This window comes from Takifugu rubripes, chromosome 9 (genome assembly GCF_901000725.2).
Source record: "Takifugu rubripes chromosome 9, fTakRub1.2, whole genome shotgun sequence".
NCBI classification, from domain to species: domain Eukaryota; kingdom Metazoa; phylum Chordata; class Actinopteri; order Tetraodontiformes; family Tetraodontidae; genus Takifugu; species Takifugu rubripes.
The window spans coordinates 8398604-8424714 of NC_042293.1; the positions used below are offsets into that span (position 1 = coordinate 8398604).

Genomic DNA, 26111 nt, shown 5'->3' on the forward strand with positions numbered 1-26111 from the left:
GTGGAGGAGGGGCCGTCAGAGCCAGGATCAATTTGGGATTGTGTAGCACTTTTTTCACTCTAATTACCCCTGGGTTAATTTCTAACAAGATTAGCAAGAGTGGAGGCTCCGTGAAAGGCCAAGGCCAGGGAGTTAAGCAACAAGTGTGTATGTGCGTGACTGTACTGGGGGCCTTTGAGCTGCTGCTTTGAGGGGGGTTACATTCAAGTGGCCCTCCCAAAACAGACCCCACTTCAGGCTGAAGGGCCTCCTTTGTCTAAACCCCCAGCAGCCCCTCCAGGAGGTCTCCCAGGAGTTACTGCTCTAGATGGAGAGCCTCACTACAGTGTTTCCATCCCACAATGTACCTTCAAGGCCAAGATTTGCAGGGTCATGAGGATATGAAATGCTCCATCCTCATATTATAGCAAAGACTGAGCATTTGCGGGGCCTAGTACAGTTTAATAAACTGTGACATTACTGCCTTTAAATAGATAAATGAGCAGAATTTAATCAACTACTGACTTTAAAGATTCAAATCAGATCAAATAAGATTAGTGTAAAATTCTCATTAGAGTCAGGCAATAAAATGTGAATTTAATTCCAAGTTTGCTTTTTTAAAAGCATCCAGACCCTGTGTGACCCCGGGCTGTTTCCCACAGCCCCTGGAGACCACCACGTAGAAAATAAAACATAACACATAAATGCTCCAGAACATTCCCAACGAATCAATTTCAACCTACTGGAAATAAGTGTGGAAAACTGAGTTTAAATATACAGTATAGTCACGTGCCCTCGTATGTGTGTATGTGGCCGTGATAAGTTTGTTTTTGACCTCACACGAATGGAGGACAGATGATCTTCTGTTCGAAGGTCAGATTGGCAAGTGTTTTTGGTGTGTGTGTGTGTGTGTGTGTGTTTAGGTATAAATGAGGGATGCCAGCCCTGCCCATTGCAGCCCAGCTTGACTCCACCAGAGAGATGTGGCACAAAGAGACCAGTGAGCAAGTGAGAAAAAGACTGTCTGTGCTGGAGAGCACGTTTTAAAAGCCTCGCTAACGATGGCGGCGCATGAACGTGGCCTTGTGCTGCAGGAACAAATGACGAGTGTTAGCACATTTGGAGAAGGAAACACAGCCCTGCTCTCAGCACCACTAATCTCCATCCCTCCTCCCCGCTGCCTGGCCTGACAACCTCACTCTTCACCTCTGCACCTTCCCCTCATTACCCCGGAACCCACCCCTCGCAGCTCCAAACACGCTTTAACCACCATGCGCCCCAACCTTAAACTTAATCCCATAACATATGAACTTCCATCGCTCCACTCTACTGCTTTTATCCTACATTTTAATGAGCTGACTCCAGCTCTCCATCATCTGCAAACTCCCCTCTAATACAAACACACAGCACAGAAGGCTGCAGTGTGCGCACGTGCCTGTGTGTCCACGCACAGTGTGTTTACCAACATTCTTTAACGTGTAAAACCTCCAGTACTTCACCAAATCAAACCGATGCGTGGACGTTTTTTTGGTTATATGGTTGTGATTTACCAGAACTTTGCTTTGACATATGTAAAAATGTACCCACTGAGCTCAGAGATGCTGCCGACACAGGTAGCCAGCAGGGACTGTTCCAGCGTCCTCAGCTCCAGCTGGGCGTACGCGTCCTCTCTGCTGTCCACAGAAGTCTGCTGGTTCTCTGTGTAAGGGCTGAAGTGGGCCGGCAGAGACAAAACACCTACGGAGACAGAAACCAGAGAACATGGTGATTAAAGCTGAACGTGTGAAAGGAACTGTCATAACTCCTGCGGCGATCCATCTACTCTGTCCCCCAAACAATAGCTGGGGGAGCCAACACTGCACACATGATCCTGGTATGTAAGTCACACTGTCCAGAGCAGACAAACATGGAGGGACAAATGAGCCGTCGTCTCCAGTGGACTGCAACATTCAGCTAATATAACACCAAAAATAGATTTAAATAGAATAAAACACAAAGCAAATATTTCAGTGAGTTCAGACAGAAAAGATACTGGCCATCCTTCAAAAGTCTAAATAAAAATCTAAATAAATCTGTTGAGAAAGTAGAATTTGTGTGAGTCACAGATGTGCATCAGTTTGTTATCAGTCATGACTGCTGGATGTCAGAGGTGTGTAAATCAGACAAGAATCCTTCTAAGATAATTAAAATATGATCCTACAACAGCTGCCAAGCAGCCAGGCTGCTGTTTTTAACGCAGGAAGGTGTAATATTTTTAAAACGGAAGGTGATTTATTTGAGGAGTCAGAGCTATGTTCTCTGCCAGGAAATGAGCGGTGGATGTCTGCGGAGGAAAAGAGAACTGAGAAGAAGAAGGATTGTGACTCATTTACATACGAGGAAAGAGTTTTTCCACATTGTCAATGATCATCAAATTACATTCCTGGCCGCTTTCTTGGACAGATTTTTTAAAAAAAACAACATTTAATGCATGTGAGGAGAAAATTCAGTTCAGCGTAGAACAGGAATATAGAAATAAAAAGAGAAACTTCTGAGCAGTTATGGGTCTCTCTCCGATCATGAAAGTTGTGTATGATGTTCCAGTCCAACACAATGGAAATGCTTCCATAATACGGAATAACACACATAACCCCAAATGTGTGTCCAGTTTCTGTTCTCTGTGTGACTGACGACATCATTTTAGGCATAACATATTCTGCATATATTTACTCTTCTCCCTTTTACTTTGTAGGAACAGTTCATAAAAATGTCTCCGTGTCTAAAACTCACTCATTATCCTCAGTGTTGATGATACCAGTGATTAGATGTTGTGTCTATTTTAATTCCTGGGACGTACTCTCCCTTTAAAGTCGGGCCCAAACTATTCCTGGAGAACATTAGAAGAAAACATCGCACTTCAAACAGGCACTGATCTCCCTTGTTATTACTTTCACACAATAATCTTTGGCCTCATTTCAGCGAGCTTAAAATAGGCGTGTGAACAACAAAAGGTCTCTGTGGAAATGCAAACACGCTTTCATTTGAATCTAACATATTGGAAGTTGTGGCAAATATTCACATTCCGCTGCTCTCAGAAGTTCCCACAGTCCCACCCCATCGCTCGCCTCACTGCCGAACCCCAGCATGCGTCATTGGGTAGGGCCTGGCCCCTCCACCACTAAGCACCAGCATCTCCAGCTCTATAACGCATCACTGTCCCTGGTACCGGGCTGAAGATAAAGATTGCAGAGCTGCAGAGGAGGGTTGAGTCTGGTTCAAAAAAGTGAATTAGCCCAGGAGAACGGGAGGCGAGCCGGGCGCAGGGGTATCTGACGCACGTCAGGAGGGTGAGGCGGGGAAGGACGTGTGGTACAAGCCATTGATTTCAAGGACTGACCCTGCAAATGTTATGTGGGAATCTGGGCTACAAATCACAGCTGAAACGCGCTGAAAAGCCTCCAGAACCGCCTGAGCGAGCGTTCAAAACCAGCAGAGCCCCCTCTTTGCGAGAAAAACCATCACTCATATTGATTTTGGACCCAACCGCTGCAGCGGGGTCGTAAAAGTCCAACTGGGTTTTCAGACTGTCAGCTTTGGAGACAGTCGCTGGGGCCGTAAACTGCTTTTACAGGTCATAACACATTAATAACATCCATGTCCAGGCAATTTTCAAAAGTGTTGTCTGAAAATTCTGCAATTTTACGTTGTGGTCGGGAAGAAAAACGATGTGGAACAATTGAGAGTAATGTGAGCTGCTGGGACAACCTTTCCCATGTTTGCTCTAGTGATATCAGTTATCTCTCAATGTCACAGTTTGCGGTTTTTACTCACAACCTTGGCAACAGCATTAAAATTTTAAATATTTAGGGTTTGAAGGACTTCACTTCCATCCCCTCGTCTACATTATAAATGTAGCCGAAAGAAATCTAGGCTCCATAATTTGAATATATTTCTCCCAACATGTTGACCTTAACATTTTATTCCACTCCTTCACATATTGCTCATGACCTCAGAATTTAACGTGGGATGGATTCCTCTGGCGGCTCTGATAACAGCCCATTCTTGAACCATAATTGGTCTGTGTGCATCCATGTGTTTTGTCTCCCACCGAGAGTGTTGTGAAAGACAGAAGGACATGCTCAGCTCCGGGAATGTTCATGTTCTCAGGAAACTGACAGAAAACCTCAAGACTACAGGCACACACGCATGCACACACATGAACACCTGCCTTGTGTCCTTTAACAGCCGTTTCATTCATTAGAGGACGAACGGATCAGGGGCGAGGAAAAGGGGGCTTCAAAGCCGCTTCCTCTGCCCAGGGAAGATGTCTGATTCTGGGCCAAGAGGATCTCCGCTGCTGCCTGTTTGGAGTTTGGAGGGTGGACGGTCACACAGGGCTACACTGTTTAACAGGACTGTTATGGGTTTATGTATTTCCTCCAGAGACAACAAAAGACACACACTTGCAGGACTCCAGTGGCCAGATGTGATCCTTCACTCATGGGCCGGGCCTCTTGTTTTCCACACTCTAAGGGTCATGACACCTGTCTTTTTCTTTTTTTTTTTTACACATCTGACCCCACCCATCTGTTTATACACACACACACACACACACACACACACACACACACACACACACACACACACACACACACACACACACACACATTCAGATGACAGACAAACTCACTGTTGTTCAGCTCTGTCTGATTCCCGCAGGAATGAGGAAGGAACCTGATTGTCTTTGTCTGTCTGTAGATCTGCAGCGAGCGTTATAAATATCCATCTGTTTACTTTCTCTTAATCACGTGTCTTATCTAAACATACTTCAAGTGGCCTAGAAGGCGATTTGGAAACCTAAAGTGGTCTATTAGTATTTGAGCTAAAAACAGCCATTTGATTGTCTAGTCAGCATCTCAGCCCTTCTACATACAAAACACCCGTGTTAGTGGGGTCACACAGGGAATCAGTCATTAGCTAAAGCTGCTAACAGTACGAGCACTGTGAGTGGTCTGAGAGGGTCCCCATCCAAAAGGCACCGATTACACCCTCTTTCCCACACACACGTCGATATCACAGATCCTGATAGACAGGCGAAGTGGGGTCTGGTCAAGGTCCTCCGACACCTCTGCCGACCTCTGTCTGTGAAAGGTCATTGGTCAGAGGTTACTCTCAGCTGGGGCTAAAAGAGGAAGTAACTTTATCAGCTGTGTGATGGAGGGCTTTCCTAAGTTGCTGAGCTGGAACACACACACACACACGCACACGCACACAAAAATCACTGGCAGAGGAAAGCTACAGTAAAACTGAATAGAGGAAAGTTCCTATAGCTGGTGAAATTAGTTCACCCTGTGTAGTACCTGACCTATTTTCTGTGTTTATACTCTTTCCAGCGTTGAGCATTTGGCTCAGAAAGATGTTGACCCAGAAGTAAAACCAAGCCATGATTTGATCGTGAACAACAAAGGCCATATAGTGCCAAATTTGGTTCATGCCAGGCTTAGAGTAATATTTTTGGATCCTCCCAGTTAGAAGATGACTTGAATATCCCAGTATGCAAAGCTACAAATAGGTATGGATATATGTTGCACAGTCATGTGATCTGTTGCTTGGCAGGAGTTCTGCAGACAAGATGGTTGTATTGTCACAAACATGGCTGGAAAAATCAATGAAAAACTAGTCCATCCAGATGCTCTTCAGGATCCACAGAAAACTGTTGCGTGGATATCTATAGATGATGCAAATAATGAGTAAAAATCAGGTTTTGTGGGGACCAGCAGGTAGGCAACCTTGCAGCCCTTCACAGGACAAACCCTAATTTTTCGCCCCATTTTCCACCTCCCCTCCTCTTTAATCATGTTTTATATTTTGGCATTCCAGGCCAACTGTGGTGCCTGTGGCTCCCTCCCTCCACATTCCTCGCCTCCATATGTGACGCCGTTTCACATGGCGTGCAGTGCGGCGACATCATAACTTCATTACTGGATGACTTGTTCTGTATGGGCGTCCCTGCTTATTGGGGCTGGAAATAGACGATATTTTATGGGGAGGCTGGTCATGTTTGCTATTTCCAGACAAAAGAGGGAGGATGCACATGTAATAACACATCCACTCAAACATTTAACCTCAAACAATCAAACCCAACAGCTAAAATCTGCAAACATTTACAAACAAGAAAAGAGGTTTTTAATAGATTATACTCTTGGTGGTCATTAAGTCCAGCAATTAAAGGCTTGCCCGGATCAGACTGGCTGTTTTTTATTTGCCCGGACCTCCTTTTCTAGAACAAGTTCCCTCTATTCAGACAACTGCAGGCACCAGGCCAAGCGGCGAGGCACAAAGTGTGTATCCGAGTGTGTGTTTGCGCTAATTGCTCCCATTTTGTCTGTGTGATGGGGTCCTTTTCTGTCAGTTGGGTGCAGCACACAGAGCCAGTCAGTGAGGAGGGTGGACAACGGCCTCATTGAGCTAAACACACAGACGAGCTGGACGCCTCCAGTCAAGTTCAGCTTTCACTGACTGGTTTAACTATAATGAAATACTTACCTGTATGAAAACATTCAGGAAGTATTATTTTTTACACGCTCAGCCTGGTCTGAATTAGACTGTTGATAAATTACTACTCTTAAGTGTAGATATTTAGAGCATCTCACCACCAATAAATACAGACTGGTTTTTTGGGGGCTACCAGTTGCTGTCCTAATCATTGGATTTGGTAGCCCAAAAATGTAACTACAACATGCTTCCATATCACTTTATCACCTGATAAACACCCAGAATGGAACATTTTTGCCATTCTTTGACTTCTTTTTTTATCTCTTATCTTTGATTAGATTTTTCACAAGCATGTTCTTTAGCAACCAACATTAATAAACACTTTCCCACCCGAGCAGCATCTACGGACCTTCTCAGCAGGTACTACACCTTGTTTTTTGGGTACATACACAGTGCCAGATCCTTCCTAACCTCTTAAGGTTCCGAAATAACTCCTTCCTGCTGGAGATGTAGGAGTTCTGCCCCTTTTAAAAGAAGTGGATCCAAATTCCCCCTTGTAAATCTGAAGCAGCTTTCTGCTGATTAACATTCCCCACATTGGGCTGGGGCAGGGAGAAGAATCATGACGCAGAGCAGAGAGAGTCCAACGGGGAAAAACAGGGTTCTGGTGGTGGATGATGGGTAAAACTTCAGCCACTCTTTCAGTTGCTGTTTTTTCTTCTTTCTCTGACTTCCTGTGAGTAATTTTTACAGCAAAGTGGAAAAAGTAAAGCCTCATATAGGGCCAATGATCATTGCTCACAGTACAGTAAAAGTGTGTGGTAGATTTGGGAGATGGAAGGTGTTGTACCAGCATCCACTGCAGGCTCTGACGGCATTAGTCGTGCAGCCTAAAACTGCTTTGCTGTTAGAGTTTCAATGCACTTCAACAGAAAATGATTCTAAAATATAATTGTACATGAATTTTACATGTTTACTTGCACTACTCTTCTATCTTAGTGGCCTTAGCTCGAACTTGGGAAGGCTCTTTGAAAACAACCGATACAGAAAACAGCTTAGTTCCATTATGTTAAAATTAAGCCTGCATTTAGAATGAAGAGCCACCCGCAGGTTCATTACATCCCATAATGGCCTGTCCCGGATGAAACACAGGCCACGAGTAAGCGTTCTCCCCTGAGCGTCACAACTCAGCAGCTTTTTACGGCAGCCCACAGACCTTTGTCAACCTTTTTAGACAGCGATAATGAGCAAAGCGCCTCCATTCATATCTACCGCTGTCCCCTCTATTGTTGGAAACAACCGTCCCGCTGCGGACGACAGGACAGAGGTGAGAGTTCAATGGTGGGAGGGGACATATCATAACAATGAATGGTTAGAGTGGACATGCAGCTAGTCAGCAAATCAATGCCAGACTTCAGAGGTGAGGTTAAAATAAAACAAATCGAGGAACACCCAACCTCAATCTCCAATAAAAATGCAGTCTGACCCCACAGATAAATCATGGTATGCGCCGATCGTTCCGCTGTCATCAGAAACACAAATCACGAGCATATGTGATGACTGGTGAGTTAAATATTGCCTGCAGGAGCATCTGTGTGTGTCCCAGATCTGCTGGGTGTGGCAGGATGCAGTAAACCACCTTTGACCACACAAGTCACCACATTCAGCCGGCTGTACGACCCATCTGACACCCAGAGGGGGTTTACAGCTCACCCCTGACCCCAAATCACACTCACACACGCTGAACTGAGAGGGCGTGTCCATACCTCAAGTGGTGCTTGCTAAAAAGGATCATCCTTTTATGCAGTTATGTCACCTACTAACCCTCAACAATTCACACCCACAAGGACACACACATGCAGGTCACACACTTGCACTCACATTGATACGTGCGATGCTGTGGCCAATGCCATTATAACCGCACATCAAACAAATCCTACTTGTGACAATGTAGTGGTCTGTGCCCGACGGATGGAAGCAAAAAGCTAAATTTTATGCACTAATAACTCCAAAAATGCTTCAAACCAAAAAAGAAAAAAAAGAAAATGTATTTTAGAAATGTGTTTCAAATCTAAGCAGGGCTGCAGGTCTGATACAAACGTGCACACCCGGTGTTACGACTGTTTGCCACCGCCGCCTCTCTGCGGGGGGCACCTGTTCACAGATTCCTCAGCACAATCATGGCAGCAACACAAATAAAGTTGTGGGAGGCGAGGGTTTGTGTGCATGTGTGTGTGCACAAGTAAAGGGAGTGGTGTTTGCTCTCCTGTGTTCCCAGCTGTTGCCTCTGCAGGTGCTCCAACTCAGCCTGACTCACTGTGTATCTGACTGTCTTTATAAGGCCATCTCAGACAGGTTTAATCTGCACAGGCTGTTTTATTGTGTTTGTCACTGTATGCGTATGCAGGAGCGTGTGTTTGCGAGCCTTGTGTGTCTTCAGAGGCTACTGTTCTGCGGTTTTTCAGCAGACCACCCACTGAAGCCGTCTTCTCTCAGCAGCAGCTGGAATAGGAATCACTGGAAATAAAGAGGGAACACCTCAAGAGACTGTTGCATGTCTTCATCTGCATCCATCTTCTCTTAAACTGGAGCAAGTCCATCTGCTTTCTGACTGCTCGGGATGATGGGTAAATCTCAAGAGTGTGTGTGTTTCCTTCTCAGTATCACAGAAGACCCGGTCAGTTGACTTCGGCTGAGGTTCCCACAATGCGTCCCAAACCACAATGACTAAATAATAGCTCAGTGACTTTGATGCTTCCCACAAACTCACACTCTGGCACGCTCACGTACAATTTTTAGCTTGGCCACACTGTATATTAGTGACTCCACCCTTCGCAGATATGAATAAAAACCATACCTCTGAAGGAAATGATCGATAAATCCGATACGGCAAAGATGTTACAATGGAAACGTAGGAAACGCGAGACTGGAGCAAAAACGGAGCCACTCGGGCTGATAGGTCAGGCCCAAACCACTGCGGGTATTATTGTTAGTAAATCATGACTAGGGAGAGGTGCTAGCCACATCCTGACCACACACCAAAGACACACAAACCCATCTACCCTTCCCAGAGAAACCAACCCTTAAAAAGGAGCATGTGTGAGTGCAATTAAGTTGGGGGGGGGGGGGGGGGGGGGACTATTCCTGCACACACTTACTCAGCTCCTGTGCAAACAAAAAAAACCTGTGACAAATCTGTTTTCATTCTCAATTTCCCACTGTTGGGTTTGTCTGGCTTGTCGTGATGATGGCCGAGCATGTGTGCAGGCCCCGACCATCTGTATTAACCCCCCCCCCCCCCTCCCCTGTGGGCGTGATGAAGTCGCTCTGGTCTCTTATTTAGCCCTAGCATAAAAACCAGCCCCTGCTTCGTCCACCTGGTAAACCCCATGACAAATGGTAGGACTCACAGAAGCAGAGGCTCATGGGATTTTTCATTCAACTCCTTGCCAAGTGTTGGGATGTGTGTTTATACTAGCCAAGGCCTTTTACATAGGCACACGATCGCACTGTTTCCTCCGCCTTGAGACGACTCTCCTTCTCTGGTTTCGGCCCGCAGAGTCTCAGAGGGACGTACAACATTTCAAAGATGCCAGGTGATAATTACATTATATCCTCTGAGGAAAATAACAACACACGAAGAGAACAGCCGAGGGAAGAACTTGTGGAGAATTAATTCTAGGTGGGCAATGGGGATATTTCACCAAATAAAGAAGTGACCTCTCAACTTCTAGCCCCAGAGGAAACACTTAAGATTCTGATTTGGTTTTCAGCAAGCAAAATGAAGTCACAAGGGAAGTGAAGCCATCTGGAGAAATGGAGGTTTGTTTTTTTTTTCACCAGTGTGACGAAAACCAACTTGCAGACATACACTCACTTCCACAGGACAAAGATAGAACCAAACAGTGAGCCAAAGTGTTTGGAGGAAAGTTGCAGGCGGAAAAGCACAAGTCAGGGCACGAATAGCCCCTGACCTGGTTCTGCTAACCAGCTGAATGCTGACCTCACCGCTCTGTGGATACCAACATGAGCTGGTCAGAGGATAATTACAGCCTTCCACGCAGGAGTGCACTGGAGCCAGGAACCATGAGGCAGGTTCACCTCCTGCTCAGAGCTTTTTTCCTCCATCTGTGCTTGTTGTCATCCCACAGCACAGACCATTTGTTATCTCCTCTGGGTTTCCATTCTGCACTGCACCAGGTCTGCAGTGATTTATCCACCAGCTTGAAACCTATTTAAGAACACACTTCTTTTTATGCTTAACAACAATCTGACACCTTGTAAAATCTTTTGATTTCAATTTAGGGTGTCCCATGTTCTCAGGCAGCCGTAAAAATGTGACATTATTGGTTTCCTCAGAGCCTTGATGGTAATTCAAAACCAGCGTGTGGAGCGGAGGGAGCAACAAAACACACAAATAGCGGAACGAAAACAGAGGGAAGGATGTGTGCGGGGAGGAGGGAGAGACGGCCCTGCTGTGAGTTTTCCATGGGGTCAGGACATGAAGAGGCGCCTCCGCAAAAGTTTGCCTTTCCCAGCATGGTGTCACGAATGACGGACATCCATCCAGACATGCGGCGTATCAACAATCTATGCGTTTCCAGAACAGAGCAGACATCTTAATGAGGTCAATATTTATCACGAGCATTGCTGATAGTGGAAATTCCTTTCCATCTTTGTCTGTTTGCCACTTATCAGATTGTCTCTCACTCTCAAATGATGCTTGGTTTTTTTCCAGAGTGTGTTTGTATTTGCCTGCAAGTGCTGCTCTCTTTTATCTTTGTCAGGTTCGACGGCGAGATAGAGGCATAATGTTATCAGCCTCTCGGAGAGACGCAACAAGGCATCCTCGGCAGCTCCTTTCAAGCGTGGGCCCGGTCTTCCAGTTAACATTGTTCTCCTGACAGCATCAGACTGTCTACGTCCTGTCTGCTGAAGTCATGTCAAAACAAACCCCGTCGGATGGAAAGCGCAACAAAAAAAATACAACGTTGCGAAAAATCGGTGAAAAGTAAAAGCTGCTAAAGCTCCAGTACCCACTCAGCTAAACCCCTCCTTATCAAATGTCTGAAAGCTCCAACAGACACACACACGCACGGAGATTTTTTTTTTTGCCGGACTGTTGATGTGGCCTCAACCTTTCTGGTTCAACCAGTCTGGATTTATATAGTTCCAACACTGTTCAGGCCAGGCTTCTCTGTACTGACTGACAGAGCTGGCTATTGTGGGACCAAAGTCTTTTGTCTTAAAATACAACATGCTTGCAAAATAGAACGGAGGTCAAAACACAAGTGAACTGAAGCTTGGAATGAAATCACGTTTGTTGAACCCACCCATGAGTGCAGTTCTTGATGAGATAATGTCAAAAAGAGGCTTTAATAGTGCATTTAACAAAAGAAAAGGTCATTTATCCTTTCTTCTGACGGGACAGTGGGTTGATTTATACCCAAATAGCATTCATTTTAGCGTTAGCTCATCTTTAGGCTACCAAGACTATTGACTTGTACTGGTAATAGCAACATCAAGCCTTACGGGCCAGACAGATCCCATCATCAATGACCAGGCTGGTGTAAACCAGGCAACAGATTTCACTAACACAAAGAACTCTTGCCCTGGTATAATGGCAGATGCAGATGGCACCAAATGTTTCCTTGTCCTTGACCTCTGTTAGCGAGAACGTGCTGCTAGGTCTTAATAACAGCCATTCAAACAGAAGCACAATAGGCCTGGAAAAGAATCCTCACTGTATGGACGGTTAGCTAATGTGAAACACATGGATAATGATGAGAAGGCCTGCTCGATGGACCCCAAATTATTCCCACTTGTGTCTGCAAACCGTATCGGGAGAAGAAATATCATTTTAATAATCCTCACAGGTGTCAGGATTCGGTGTCTCTGAGCCTGGTTAAAGCAACGGTCCGCTCGTCTGAGCCGCTTCCTCTGCAGGGACAAAGAGACGCTCTGAGGATACACTTTCAGTTTTTTTCTTTCCAAAAATCTGGTCCTAAATCAGTTAATATTACATAAGATGGAGAAATGAAATGACCACTTATGAAGCAGGAAGAACCTGTCTCTCTCCATCTGAAATAATGCAGATTATCAAAGACGGAGACAAGACTTGTCCTCACAGCAGTCATGTTCCAGCACACACATCAGAAAATGCTGATCAGGCAGAACCCACAGCACCATGTGGCCGTGGGCCCACACATGCACGCAGTTACATACAGATGTAGCCCAAATTAGTATGGAATGTATCAGACGCCTCCTATTTAGCAACAGATAATGACACTCATCAGCTCTGAGCTTCAGCAGTTGGACAATCACAACCTACACACTTACAGAGGCAAACACGGCTGCTGTTTATGTGCAATAAGCCGCTCAGATGATGCCCAGATGATGCCTCTTCCGACCCTTTGGCCACGCATCCTAAATGAGTCACATCTTCAGTTCACAAAAAAAGGCTTTGTTGCACACTTTCCCTGACAAATGCACATCTTGTTGTGGTTACCTCTGGGATCGGGAGGGTTTATTTTGGTTGCCAGAAGAACTCCACACATGGTGGATGTGCTGTGCAAACCTTATCAACAGAACCAGGCCTGAAACCGTGGCCAAGGGTGTCCTGTTATGACAGAGTTTATTTTCCTGTGCCCGCATGTGTTCTCCATATGGCCTAGCTCTAAATGCTCCCCTTCCCTCCACAAACCACCAGGGAATTCCAGGAAGTCTTACTGTACACGTTGGGGTCTAAATGTGCAGCGTGAGCCGCTGTGGCTCGGTTAATCACCGCGTGTGTATCTGGGCCGACCTTGAACCAACAGGTGATGTGTTTGAGGGAAAGCATGTTGCAGATGGAAAAACAAATAAAATTCAAGCGTGGGCCGGGTTTTGCTGCTGAGACAGGAAATTGTGCAGCATCTTAAAGTGCCCTGAGTCACATGAGCGTACTTCTTTTGCATGTTTGAGACGCCAAGCTGCCCAAACATCTGCAACACTCTGAATCACCAGGAAGAAGCTGCAGCGACATGCAGAATTAATTCCACACCGTCTGAATTAAAATGTGGACGGCTGAAATGCAAATCGCATGCTTGGGTGTCTTAACTTCTAAAATTAGCAGCAATTGTTTGTCCACACGCAATTCAACCAGTAATTTTTAAATGAGAATTCATAAATGACTCCTGCCTATTGTGAAACATGGTTAAACATGTCAGGACATCAAGTGAACATGGCTTCAGCTGATTTTCAACATCACTCTTGATATCAGAGGTTGTGGAAATGTGACAAATAATAAGGATGAAACTCGTTATACTTACAGAAATTATATGTGCATTTGTTCTCTGAGCTAATTATGATGGAATCCTCCATGGGGAGGCGCCAATATGAGGCCGGCTTTGGATACTTCATGTGGGTTTAGAGCGACCGCAGTAAAAGGATAAAAGGAAAACGATGCAGAGTAAAATCTGGAGGAAGTGGGGGGCTCATGCTGCGTTTGGGTGGATTGATAGACGCTCAGGTTTTATAGAGTAAAGTAAGAAAGACTTGCTGAAAATCACAGCGGCGTGTAATGACTTCAGAGGTTTGGTGGATACTGTGATGAGAGCCGTGAGGGTTTCAAAGAGGCCGCCGAAGTTTGATGTTGGTGTGATAGAGCGACGGGTCTCCACATAGGAGCGGACGCATTCCAGCATCTAATGGGGAAGGAGGAGGGGGAGGAGGAGGAGGAGGAGGAGAAGGAGGAGGAGAAGGAGGAGGAGGAGGACTGCTCAGCAACCTTTAAGGAACTCAAGTGGATTCAGCCCATAAATTAAAAAAATGAGGGTTTACAATAGGACCGTTGGGCCACAACAGTTTAACAATGTTGCTGAAGCTCAGCTTGGATATGGGATCTAATTTTAGCGCAGATAAGTGTGTTAAAGCTTGAACAACTGTGGGGGCGTGGCTTATAGTACACTGCTTAAAATATAACAATGAAGATGAAAGTTTTGAAAAACGACAGAATCATTTTTACTTGGTTGGAAATTGATGAGATTTTAACGGTCAAAGAGTTCTTAAATCTCCTTTCAAAATTGCAGATGTAGATCAGTACACTCGTTTGCACACACACACATACACACACGCACACACACACACACACACACGCACACACACACACACACCGTCACAGATGCTGATGTGTCTTTTCCATTCATGCGCCCCCTCCTCTAAATTATCCCTTTTGGAAAATTGGCCGCTTGTTTTGGGCGATGCAGAAACTGTTTCCAAACATGCAATCTTTTGTTCGACCTGTAGAGAAGTGAGCAGCGAGCTCCACCTTAGTGGTCATCAGCTTTAGGGTTTTCTCCACATTTTTCTGACGGCGTTGTTCCTTTTCATATGGATCCATTCAGATCTGTGTTTTCGGTCTAAACTCAACTAAGTGCATCATATCTAAAAATAAGTTCTATAGGTGTAAAAAATAATGAAAAAAGTGCACGATGTGTACAACAGTCACCCTACAGATGTGCAGGTTTGCTTTTCCAGTGCAATGTGTGAGCTTCAGTGTTCAGGCGCCACACACTGCAGCTCTGACTAAACTGCACAAAAAAGTCTCTGAACGCATCACAAAAAGCTCCTTCATTCAGAGCATTTACAAAAACAACAGTGTGGGATTGAAAGGAAAAATAAGAATAATTTAAAAAACAAAACATGTGCCTAGCTTGGCTTGAGAAGCTTCACCAGAGCTTTTCCTTTGGCCAACACATGTTGACACACTGTAACCACAACAACACACAAACTCCTCAGGTGATGTCAAGGCACTGCCTCATAACTCCCTCACTAAACCTCCGATAGATTTCAACACACAGCTCAGCATGAGGTCATAATATCTAAACCATACTCCCCCAAATCCGCTCCCCTTCAGCGCTCTCCTAATACCAATAAAACCAGACCGTCCATCCGATCCGTTTGTATGTAATTAAATCCAACAATCAAAATCTGTTCGTACTACTTTGAATGGCTCGAGTGTCACTGGAGCACGTGCACACAAAGTGAGTGAGGTGTGCCTAATAGCAGTTACAGTGTGACTGATGGTTGACATAAGCATTTTAGGGGGGAAGGAAGAGGAAATCTGGGGTTTTAAGGGATCTTTGAGGTGTGGGGTTTCACTCAGCAAGATTAATCCTCAACGTTCAGCTGAACAGAAGCAACAGGTTTGCTTTCTTTGCAAACCACCTGAAACGTTTAGGGATAAAATATGCTTCTAAAGACATCCTATGGAAGGCTGTTAGCTCTGATTAGCATCCAGATACCAGCGCAGGTGCAGCAGGAAGTCTGGAAGCCACCTGGAACAGCCACCCTGGCTGCGACCCCAGTCGTTCAGCAGCAGGCCCGCTGGATTCACTCTGAGCTCAATATCAATCTGAACAATCTGTCTTCCCCTGGACAGACAGAATAAAGACTGACGCTCTCCTCTGGATTCAAAGAATATGATGAGAAAGAATAAAATAAACATGTGATGCCACAGAAAAGTGTCCATTTTCCTTCGATTTAAAGATTTAAACCAACTTCAAAAGAGGCGAGTGAATAGAAGCAGTAAAATGCTACATGATTGCGGTCGCACCATAATATTCATCACAGGCTGGATCGATGTCACTGGTTATGCAACGCGGTGATGAGTCGGTGATGGTGCAGAATAGCCTCCGTGACTGCACAAGTACACTGGAGCAAAGAGGAATGAGCGCATTCGGAAGCCTGTGCACGGCAACGCTGCGATGCGTTTGTGTTTTCACAGCTGCGACCAGACAAAAACCCAGTGCAAACAGTGACATGGCCCATCAGCGCGCACGTGTGTGTGTATGTGTGTGTAGCCCCGGGTGGTACGTACAAACACATTCTGGTGTTGTAAGAAGGATTAACCCCTAACACTGTATGATTTACAGTCTTGACTTTAGAAATGGCGAGCTGCTGTTGGTGTGCACGAGCTCCCTCTACATTTATCCGCGGAGGTATTCAGTCCAAACACAGGAGTGCAGTTTAAACCTCTTCCACCACCATAAGTCCTGATGTTTTCCAAAACCGGACTTGACTTTACTCCAGATTTGTGGAGCAGGGAATGTATTTTGGTTTTCCCCATCTGTGCGACCACAGTGCCGGGCTGCCCTCTCTATCTTTCCTGCCTGCTGTTCCCACGCCTCTTTCTGGACTAAATACATATTTAGGGCAATAATGAAAAGCAAACTGCATGCTCTGCTCTCTCCGTTGACTTATTGCTCACAGTCATTTTACTACGGAGCTGCCACACAGGGATTGTACTTTTCTGTTAGTGCTAGACTAAATGAAAGTTTATTTACTTTGGTAAATTGTACTCTCAAGCATGAATAGCCTCTGTCAGAAAGTCCCCACTGTTGCACCGTACAGAAACAAAGGTTAGCTCTTTGCAACCTGCAATTTTCCTGGATAAAACCTGACCGGACTTGCTCGAGGTCGAATCGCTGGTTTCGATAATTTGCTGCTGCTTTGACAGCTAAATTGGGGACCCAATAAAGGCACCGCGAATGCCAGGAAACAATGCCAAGTCTCACAAACGCTCAAATGAGTCTAAACTTGGGTTAAATCAGCGCCGAGTTTAACAGGCGTCGGTGTGCCAGTCAGGGAGATCCATTCTTCCACAGCCACTTCCACTCTGCATTAGTAAAGCCGCAACTCTGCACTTTCGGAGACCCTCCGGTTCTATCGATACAAATTATACTAGTAGGAGCGGGCTTTCACGTGTAAACAAATAAAACACAAATGGATTTCTCTGCTAAGCAGCACTATATAGCAAGTTCAGCCAGTGATGTGGAGCCTCTTGTATGCATGCAACACAGGCTTTAATAGGCTGTGCATGTGTGCACAAGCGTGTACATGACTAATGAATAAGATCCTGGCACATCACTACCGGGCCGCTCTAATGCACTCCCCATGGATCAGAAGAAATAAACAGATAAAGATGAAGTGGATATGAATGCAACAGCAAAGGGAGGGGGAGTTTGAAGCCAGGGCCAGCATGAGAAAGAAGGAGGAGAGGAAGGAAGGAGGAGGGAACTTTCAGAATTGTTATTGGAGCCAGAGAAGTCATTTCTGACTTAAAGAGTTCCAGATGTGGACCAGCTCCTGAGAAAGAAGAAAGAGGCGTGGAGATGGAGAGAATTCAGGAGAGAGAGAGAGAGAGGGAGAGATAGAGGGTGATTTAACACGCACTGGCCTTCTACCTCCATGATCATCAGTTTTCACATCCAAGACATCAAGTTGGAGAGAATAAATTAGACCTTTGTAAGTCAGTGAGGGGAGCTTTGGGGCTCGGTTTGAGGTGTCAGGTGGTAAGGTGGGAGATGGGTGTGTGGGTAGCACAGCCCAGTCCCGGGCCTATAAAAAGCCAGGGTGGTCAGAATAATGGTCTGTTGTTATTACACACACAGATGCGAGCCTTTTCCAAACCCGACGACTGAGCTCACCCAAAGAGGGGAGCTGAAACCCAACCTAAAGACATCTGGTTAAACACTGGGACAAAAGCTGCTCTTTAAATGATTCTGCACATGGCCAGATAGCGGGCCCGTCCGGTGCACGGTGCTGCGGCCTGTTATTTTTAACACTTAATGCTGTGCGCGTAATGGCAAAAGCAGTGAAAGTGCAACAGTATATGAAATGTAAGGTGTAAACTGTGTCTGCTTCAGGGGGAATGGGAGCAGTAACGGTGCAGCGCAGCAATTATGACCCCTCTCCCCACATCTCCACCTTCTCTCTACTGTCTGTGTGGATGTGCACGCTGAGCAACCCCAGCATTTGTTTTAACTCCCTCTGTGTCGGGCTAAGCTGCACAATCACGCGACAAAAGGCCATTGTTCTGCGGTAGAAAAGCTCCGCTCCAGGGAGCTGATCGAGGGCCACAAACAAAAGCTCTTTACACTGTCCCAACAAGCTAATGAATCAACTCCACAGCAGGCTGCCAAAAGAGCCGCAAAGAGCGCAGCGGTTCCGCTAGGGTTCAAAACAGAGGGAGGAGAAGATACGTTTATTAAGGAGGGGGTGTAATCCCGAAGACACTAGCGGCTTTAGCCGGACGTTTAAATGAACAAGAGAGGAGAGAGTGATGTATCGTGTGTGGGTGAGGGTGTCAAAGGTGGGTGAGAGTCGGCTGGATGAGGAAACGGAAGAAGCAGAAGGGTTAGAGGTGGGAAACAACCCTGCATGAGTGATGAAATCACTGTAAACACAGCGCTGGGTGAACGTACAAGCCTCCTGTCTGCATCTCCGAGCACCCTTGATCACAACAGCAGGACGGGACTGAGGACTGACCCATGGACTTGACAAACCTGCCATTTTAACCTCCATTCAGGAAAAAATACTTTTGTTGTTTGTACAGATGCACTATTGTTTCCCTATTCTGACAAGTTAAATTGGCATCAGGTCTATCAAACCCTCACGCACAAAGAGCTGCTATTGTGCCCAGCAGCCAGCCAAAGTTCACCTTTTCCACCCTGTGAGGGAGTGGAAACTAGTGAACTGAGAGAGAGAAATTGGGGAGACATAACTCTCATCACCGCTGTGTAGTAGAAATACACAACATGCTGTAGTTGTATGTGTTGGTTTAACTGTGCTGAAAGGTTTTACTCACCGTTGGCGTTTTTCCCGCAGATCAGGTGCTCGTAGTGCTGCAGGACCCCCCACAGCTCGGCGTCATTGTTCACCACCACCTCCAGGGCCTCGGCGGTCACGGGGGCGCCCGCTGACCCTGACTCCGACCCCACATGACCTCTCTCGGCCATCAGCACTCGACTTCCTATCTCCTCTACCAGGGCCTCCATGCACGCCGTCAGGCAGATCGCTGCGTACTCGTGGATGCGCACGGAGATGCGGGTGTCCACCATCCAGCGGAAGAAACGCCCCACGGAGAAGGAGAGGCCGCAGCGCGCCGACTTGCCCTTCCGCAGCAGCTCGCCGGCGCTCATGCTGTACATGGAGATGGCTTTGACGGTGGCGGAGACGCAGTGGTCGGCCAGGGCCCAGCTGAGCACCAGCCGCATGGCGCTTTGCACCTCGAAGCGTGTGCAGCGGCAGTGCATGACGCTCAGCCGCTGAGCCTCTCTGGAGATGCGGATCAGAGCCCTCCGGAGGAGCGCGGACAGCCTCCTGACAGCCTCAGCGGAAAAGACAGGTGCACTGCCCCCTTTCCCAGCCCCAGTCTCGGCTACTTTGCGTAAAATCTTGGCCACGTCCTCTTCCGCCCACGGAAACTCTTCAAGCTCAGGTAAGCGGGGGCACTTGGAGAAGATGTCCTCCGGGTCCTCGGGTAAGACAGTGTTGACAGTGTCCCAGCTGTTGTTTCTGCTGTTCATGGAGCCGGAGTAGTACCACCAGTTGCCCCGGTGAGGGGCAGTCATCAGGGCCTGGGAGTTGGATTTGGAGGATGACAAACTGAGTGATTTGCACGAATCCCCCGCTCCGTACCCGGAGTCCAGCGTCAGGTCCTCCAGGGTTTTCATGTGGACGTTGCTCAGACCAGCCATAATTGTGACACGGCTCTCCGTAGATGCTTAGCGGGAGCGGCAAACCTCGACAGCGGCTTACCTGGAAGTTTGAATAAAGTAAACGAAACTCCGCCGAGCCGGACCGACTGGTTACTGGTTATACTGGCCGGACATGGTGATAAACAGAGCTCCGAGTAGGGCAGCCAATATGCACTTCTATCAGACAACTTAGCAAAAAATAAAACAGTTTGTGTTCATAAACTGTCACAAAAAGTATCAAGTTCTCACCGCCTCACCGGGCGCAAGAACCAACTTATTTGAAGCGTCCGCGCTCTTTAAAAACTGGAAGGAGGGTCTCCCCCGCAAATGCCGACCCGACCGTAATCGCCGAGATCTGTGCCGCTACCACGAACACAAGCTGCTTCCTCTCGACTGCTGAAAGTGAAAACTCATCCCCGTCCCGTCCCGTCCCGTGTGGAGTTCGCTCAGAAGCAGCCTGTCGGAGAAGCTGCGCTCCAGAGGCGTGGGGGGGGCGGGGCAGCGGCAACACGGAAGCGACTTCATAGACCAAGCGGAGGGGCGTGGCTCCTCACAGCCAATCAAATTGTTCGAAGAGTTTGCAGAACGAAACTGTTTTCTGTTAATTATAAGCCGATTTCACCTTTTAGTTGGCCTAATGATGGCCTAATCTCACCTGCAGAAAAATGACTGGATGTATAAAGCCCTGCGCAGTTGTGTTGGAGGGGCTCAAAGATGTTTTATTTTTTAAAGGTTTTCACTAAAAGCGCGCCTCAAAAGCGTATGTGACCCTGCAAATAAACGTGAATGCATGTGTGTAACATATAAGATAATACCCTCTGGCTTAACCAATTGGATACCTGATGACAATGTAAAGGCATGGTAAAGGCACGAGCAAATCCTCCTATGGAACTTAAGCTTTGGGATACTTCTCGCCACTCACTGTTATTCCAAGTCAGGAGGTGAAACGTGCGTGAGGTAAAATTAAACAAACACTGCAGAAAAGGCCTGTACTGACCTGTTTTCTGTCAGTTCACACTTACGGGTACGGGTGTGTCTTCTGGGAACACAGCACTGTTCAGTAACAGGTTTTAGTACAAAGGCCTATGTATCATTTCATTAACAGGTCCTAGTGAAATTCACATGAATCTAGAGTGTGACAGTAACTGTAACCTCAATCCAACTCTGGACTTGAACGTAAACTTATTCTTAATCCTCAAACAGTCATTTTAAGTCATAAGGACCAGCCAAAATGTCCTCAATTTTCAGCAAATTGTTATAACAAGAACACAAAATCAATAGTTTGTCTAAGGAAATTGACCTTCCATTATCCTCACCAGTTTTGAGCTGTGAGATAAGAAGACACGCTAGGATGGAGAAAGGAAAAACTCAGCAGTTCCTTTAAGATGTCATGCATCGGTGTCACAGATAGTGTTTCCTTCATCATCTCTCTGTGTGCGTACATGAATCCGAGGGGGAGATTTGGACTGGGCCAACCACCTGGAGCGCAGTACCACAGAGCTTGTATCCGAAAAAATATAAAACAAAACATTCTGCAAGTGATTAAATGTGGTCATGGAATCCTGTCAGCCCTGAATCCAAACTCAGTCAGTTTCATAACTTTTTCTCTCTGCGTGGGTCATAAAACACAATGGACATATTATTAGATCAGCCAAGTGTGTAACTGTGATCTTAGCCTCATAGGGTAAACATTGGCAGAAGGTTTAACATGATATCAGTGTTGACTCTGAATGTCTCACAAAAGCTGATCAGAGGTGGAACGTTTTGTGATCTCACTTTACCTGCAGTACATTTATGGAAAAAGTAAAAATACATACTGATTGACAGCTTAATTTCGCATGCATGTGTCTTTTTTTACCTCCTAAATAGTTTTATTGTTTTATTACAATTGATTCTTTTCTTAACCGTGGCTCAATATGTGATTTTGTTTGTTTTTAAATCAATGTACCATATGTGCAGTTCCAAACACAGTGCCTACTGCGTATATTTGAATAGAGCACCCCCCTGCGGTCAAAAGCGGTAGTTCTGAAGAACCAGAACATCTAAAATAAGCATCAAAGTTTATTTGCAAAAACAACAACGAATCAAAATAAAAGTACAATACATTCTTAAAACCTTTCTATACAAAACAATTTCACAGAAATTACCTTGGAACATATATTCCTATTTTCATGTATTTTATCATCTGACACACACAAACCCATGTCAGCGTTAAATTAAGTACAGTATAGACTGTTTTTCCTGTAGAGGCAAGAAGGGTCTTTGAGGGCATTTTAACAATCGTGTAGCCGTCAACGGATCGTTAACAACCTTTATACCCACGAGACACACGTCTCCTGCCACTGCCTGTAAGACAAAGTATCGTGCTGCGTGACCGCCAGCGGTGGGAGGAGCTGTGGGCTCACATGGTCCGAGGTTCTTTTGTTAGTCAGTAGTACCATCTCCTGCATCCATGAGGCCACTGGCTAGCAATGACAACGGTTTCCTACTTCTAAGATAACACACGGACATGTCGGTAATCTGTCACATAGAACCAGATTTCCGTGTTTTACAGTGTATCAAAATATCCAGTGACAACGGCGCAGGTTGATAAATAATCCTATATCTGTCTGTAGCTGTCTCCTTTTGGCTTTAGTTTAAAAACTTCCTGCAGTCAAACCCTGATAAAGGCACACATTTATGGAACACTCACGTGTATAAAACATGGACAGGATTCACTCCTGCTGGAGCAGAACACACACTTTGAAGAAGTGTGAGAAAGTGTGAACTTCAATATATAATAGCATTACTGTATCATCCATAGCTTCATTTGCATTGAACTTAATTTTTTATATGAATTCAGCTGTGACCAACAGCAGAACTGTGGGTGTAGTGTGTAAAACTGCAGTGTTTTCTAAAGTTTCAACTGACATTTGACTGACACTGACGGGACGGAGGCAGAAATGAGAGCGAATAAAACAAAAGAGGGTGACAAAGAGGCTGTGTGGGAACGGGGCTGATGTCTGAGTTTCAAACAGGGCCTCAGCACGGCTCCCTCACCTCGGTCATACCGGTTAATAGGATCCAGCATATAACAGATGATGCGTTTAAGATATACTGGTTACAAGACTTTCTCTACTCCACCTACACCACCATGTCTCAAACTATCCATATATCACATTTACACACATTCTGTTATATTCCAGTGCAAGAGTGTGTTAAAAAAAACAGATTTTCTAAGTTTTCTTTTGATTTGTTAGGGAAAAAAATGTGTACGGACGCACACATCATACACACTGTGTATGCACACACGCAGCTGCTCTCCAGTCTGAAAACACTGTACCAGAAAAAAAGGACAGAGAAGGATAATACAAAAATTACTTCTTTCTGCACAGTAAATCAGTCAGTGAGATAAAATGAGTTTATCTGCCAGGTGGCTCGCTTGTTCAGTCAAGTCTTCATACAGGCAAATTTTCAGGGGCCCATTCCACAAAAAGAAACAGGCAGTATTAAGTACAGTAAGCTCAAATATGTGTGCCTCACTCGCGCACAGTGGACGTGCAGGAACGTTCGGGAGTCCCTAGAGGGCGCTAACCCTTAAGTGTTTTCTTATTCTGAGCGTTCCACATGCCTCGTTTGGAGTGGTAGTAGTGAAAGAAGTTCCTCAACCGTAGTCTCTCTACCTCCAGACCATTCTGTAATACCCTGTAGGCCAGAAAAATGCAGAGTTACTACTGGCAACTACCCACAATGCTCTGAGAGAAAATGATGAGAACTACCGTTCGTGGTTGTAAAAAAGTCACTGGTTTAACTATATATAACAAAACACACTTTAATTCTTCAATCTAAATAAATAAATAACCTACATTTACATACTAGGTACGTACAGTAACATTTTAACAAGACCATCTGATGTTTTGTGGTAGTTTACCTGTCCAGCAGCTCCCAGTCCTCTCCACCCCAGCGGTCCTTGAATTCCTCTGTGTTCATGCCGCCGATCTTATCAAAATCTGACTTGTAGATTCCAAACAGACCAAAGCCGTTTACCTCCCAGTATCCTGAGAAAAGAGACCAAAACATTTCAATCGCTGGTCCCATTGCTCCCTGTTGCATCAACAGACATTAAAGGACCGGGAGTATCTGATTGTGACGCAACAGCATTTAGCCGCGCGTGTGAGCTGAAAGCAAAAGAGCGGCCTGTCGTACGGCGCGAAAGATGCTCATTTCCATGCAAGTGCGTTACCGTCGGGCTCCCGCGGAGAGCTTCCGCAGCCGAGTCTCATGACGATGGGAGCGAAAGCGAGCCGTCCCTCCACACAGTGCTTCCTGATGCTCTCCAAGATGTTGAGAGGAAAGTGGATGTGCAGGTCACACAGGAACACGATGCTGTGGCTGTCCTGCGAGAGGAGGCGAGAACAGAAATGTTAGGGACACGGAAGGGGGGAGCACTGTCATTCGATGGGAACTGCCGGTTATTGGGGGATTGTGTGATTACAGAAACTAATCTGAGGAGAAGCGGAACCAGACGCCTCAGCGGAGGCATCAGAAGCCTGTCTTCACTTCACGAGCCTGCAGGTCACTGGGATGTGAGTGACAGCCTCTTCATCCTGCCCTGACAGCGATGACACTAAACCGCCGGATCAACGTCTGTCCAATTCCCCAGCAGCTGCATGCCCCCAGTGTGTGGGTCTGCACGAGTGTGCGATAAAGACGCAGCGGGACAGAGGTGTAAGGGCACGTGCGCACGCGCCCACGCGCAAGTGTGCACAAATAACCTGTGAAATGAATGGATGTGACAGCTGTGGCGTACAGATGACAGACGGAATGCGGCGAACTGTCGGAGCGATTCCCTGTTGCCCGCAACTGGAGAGGACGGATAAAAGCGGGGGCCTCACAGGGAAGGCGGGGGGGGGACACACGGCAGACGGTTCAGGCACTGAGGTATTGATTATGCATGATGGTTTGTTCTGGCTGTCTCTCAAGTCAGTAACTGTCCAGCCAATGGACTAGAAGTGTTTTTTTTCCTGCCAGCTCTCATAGTGTGGTCCAGCCTCTGTGTGTTCGTGTTCTCTGACCTCTATCGTGTCCACTCCGATCTGGAGTCCCGCTGAGCGCTCAAAGTTGCCTTCTCTCCGTAGATACTCGTATCTAAAAGAAATGAAGCGCACCCATCAACCGGAAGCCTCAGAGGTCAGTCGCCTCAGAGGGGACGCACGCACCTGGGCACACCGCTCTCTCTGAGCGCCTGCTCCACGTCCATGTCCTCACTCTCAAAGTCGACGATGATGATGCTGAAGTTGTCATCCTTAGTCTGCCGGTGGAGATTCTCCATGTCGGAGATGAACTGCTGCACCCAGCGGGCCTGGTTTTTCACTAACAGGCCAGAGATTCAGACAGAAAATGAGCTTCACCTCACAGTTTATGTTCATGATGTACATTTGTAGCACAGAGCAAACAGCACCAGTAAATTAACAAATTGATGACATTTCATGCATTAATATTAATAGCGATTGGCTAAATAAGGCTTTTTAACAAAGAATGTTTGGCATAGAGTTCTGCTAAAACAGTAAAACTACATGAAAACTTATTCCAGCACATGTCAAAGAAGGGTTTTTTTTTCCGCTCATGAGGTAATTTTCTTCCGTATGAGTAATAAATGAGGCTAAATAAGAAAAGAAGTGTTATTTCAGACTGACCTGGTACCACAAAATGCACCATGACATCTTTTCTCCACTGCAGCATGACGGGCTGGCAGAGCAGAGGCTTAGCATAGGCGGTGCTCCCAGGGGTCACTCCAGGACGGGAGGGGGACTTGTTGGACGGTGTCAGCGGCGGAGTGGCGAGGCTGGACGTGGCGGCGGACGGAGCGGAAGCTGGCGGTGAGGCCAGGGCTGAGTCAGTGTTCTCCAGACTGTCCTCTCCCTGCCTGCTGCGGTGGAGCAGCAGGTAAATGTATTCCGACAGGCGCACCACGCTGCGGCCCCTCTCCATCAGCTCCAGCTCCACCAGGTAACGGTTGCCTCTCGCCGAGTCGCGCCGCTTCTCGATGTTGATGATGCGCAGCAGGGTGTAGATGCTGGTGAGGAGGCAGAGCCGAAATGAAGAAAAACGAGCAAAGTCGCAAAATGGGACTCGCGCTTTTATAAAGCGTGACCACAT

At 46.3% G+C, this 26111-nt stretch overlaps 2 protein-coding genes across 5 annotated transcripts in view; both read right to left on the reverse strand.

The window, feature by feature from the left end:
• abtb2b (ankyrin repeat and BTB (POZ) domain containing 2b) overlaps positions 1-20473 on the reverse strand; it is a 30816-nt gene extending 10343 nt beyond the window's left edge. The window contains exons 1-2 of the mRNA XM_003967363.3: positions 19082-20473; positions 1567-1716 (exon numbers count right to left, since the gene is read on the reverse strand). Coding sequence (XP_003967412.2) covers positions 1567-1716; positions 19082-19973 — 1042 coding nt within the window. The 5' untranslated portion in view covers positions 19974-20473. The remainder of the gene's footprint in view (positions 1-1566; positions 1717-19081) is intronic.
• Positions 20474-22016: 1543 nt separating this feature from the next.
• b4galnt4a (beta-1,4-N-acetyl-galactosaminyl transferase 4a) overlaps positions 22017-26111 on the reverse strand; it is a 79538-nt gene continuing 75443 nt past the window's right edge. For all 4 annotated transcript variants that reach the window (XM_029842092.1, XM_011607312.2, XM_029842093.1 and 1 more), the window contains 6 exons: positions 25649-26028; positions 25172-25325; positions 25028-25100; positions 24196-24349; positions 23884-24010; positions 22017-23657 (listed from right to left, as the gene is read on the reverse strand). In XM_029842092.1, the coding sequence (XP_029697952.1) occupies positions 23543-23657; positions 23884-24010; positions 24196-24349; positions 25028-25100; positions 25172-25325; positions 25649-26028 (1003 nt within the window). In that variant the 3' untranslated portion in view covers positions 22017-23542. The remainder of the gene's footprint in view (positions 23658-23883; positions 24011-24195; positions 24350-25027; positions 25101-25171; positions 25326-25648; positions 26029-26111) is intronic.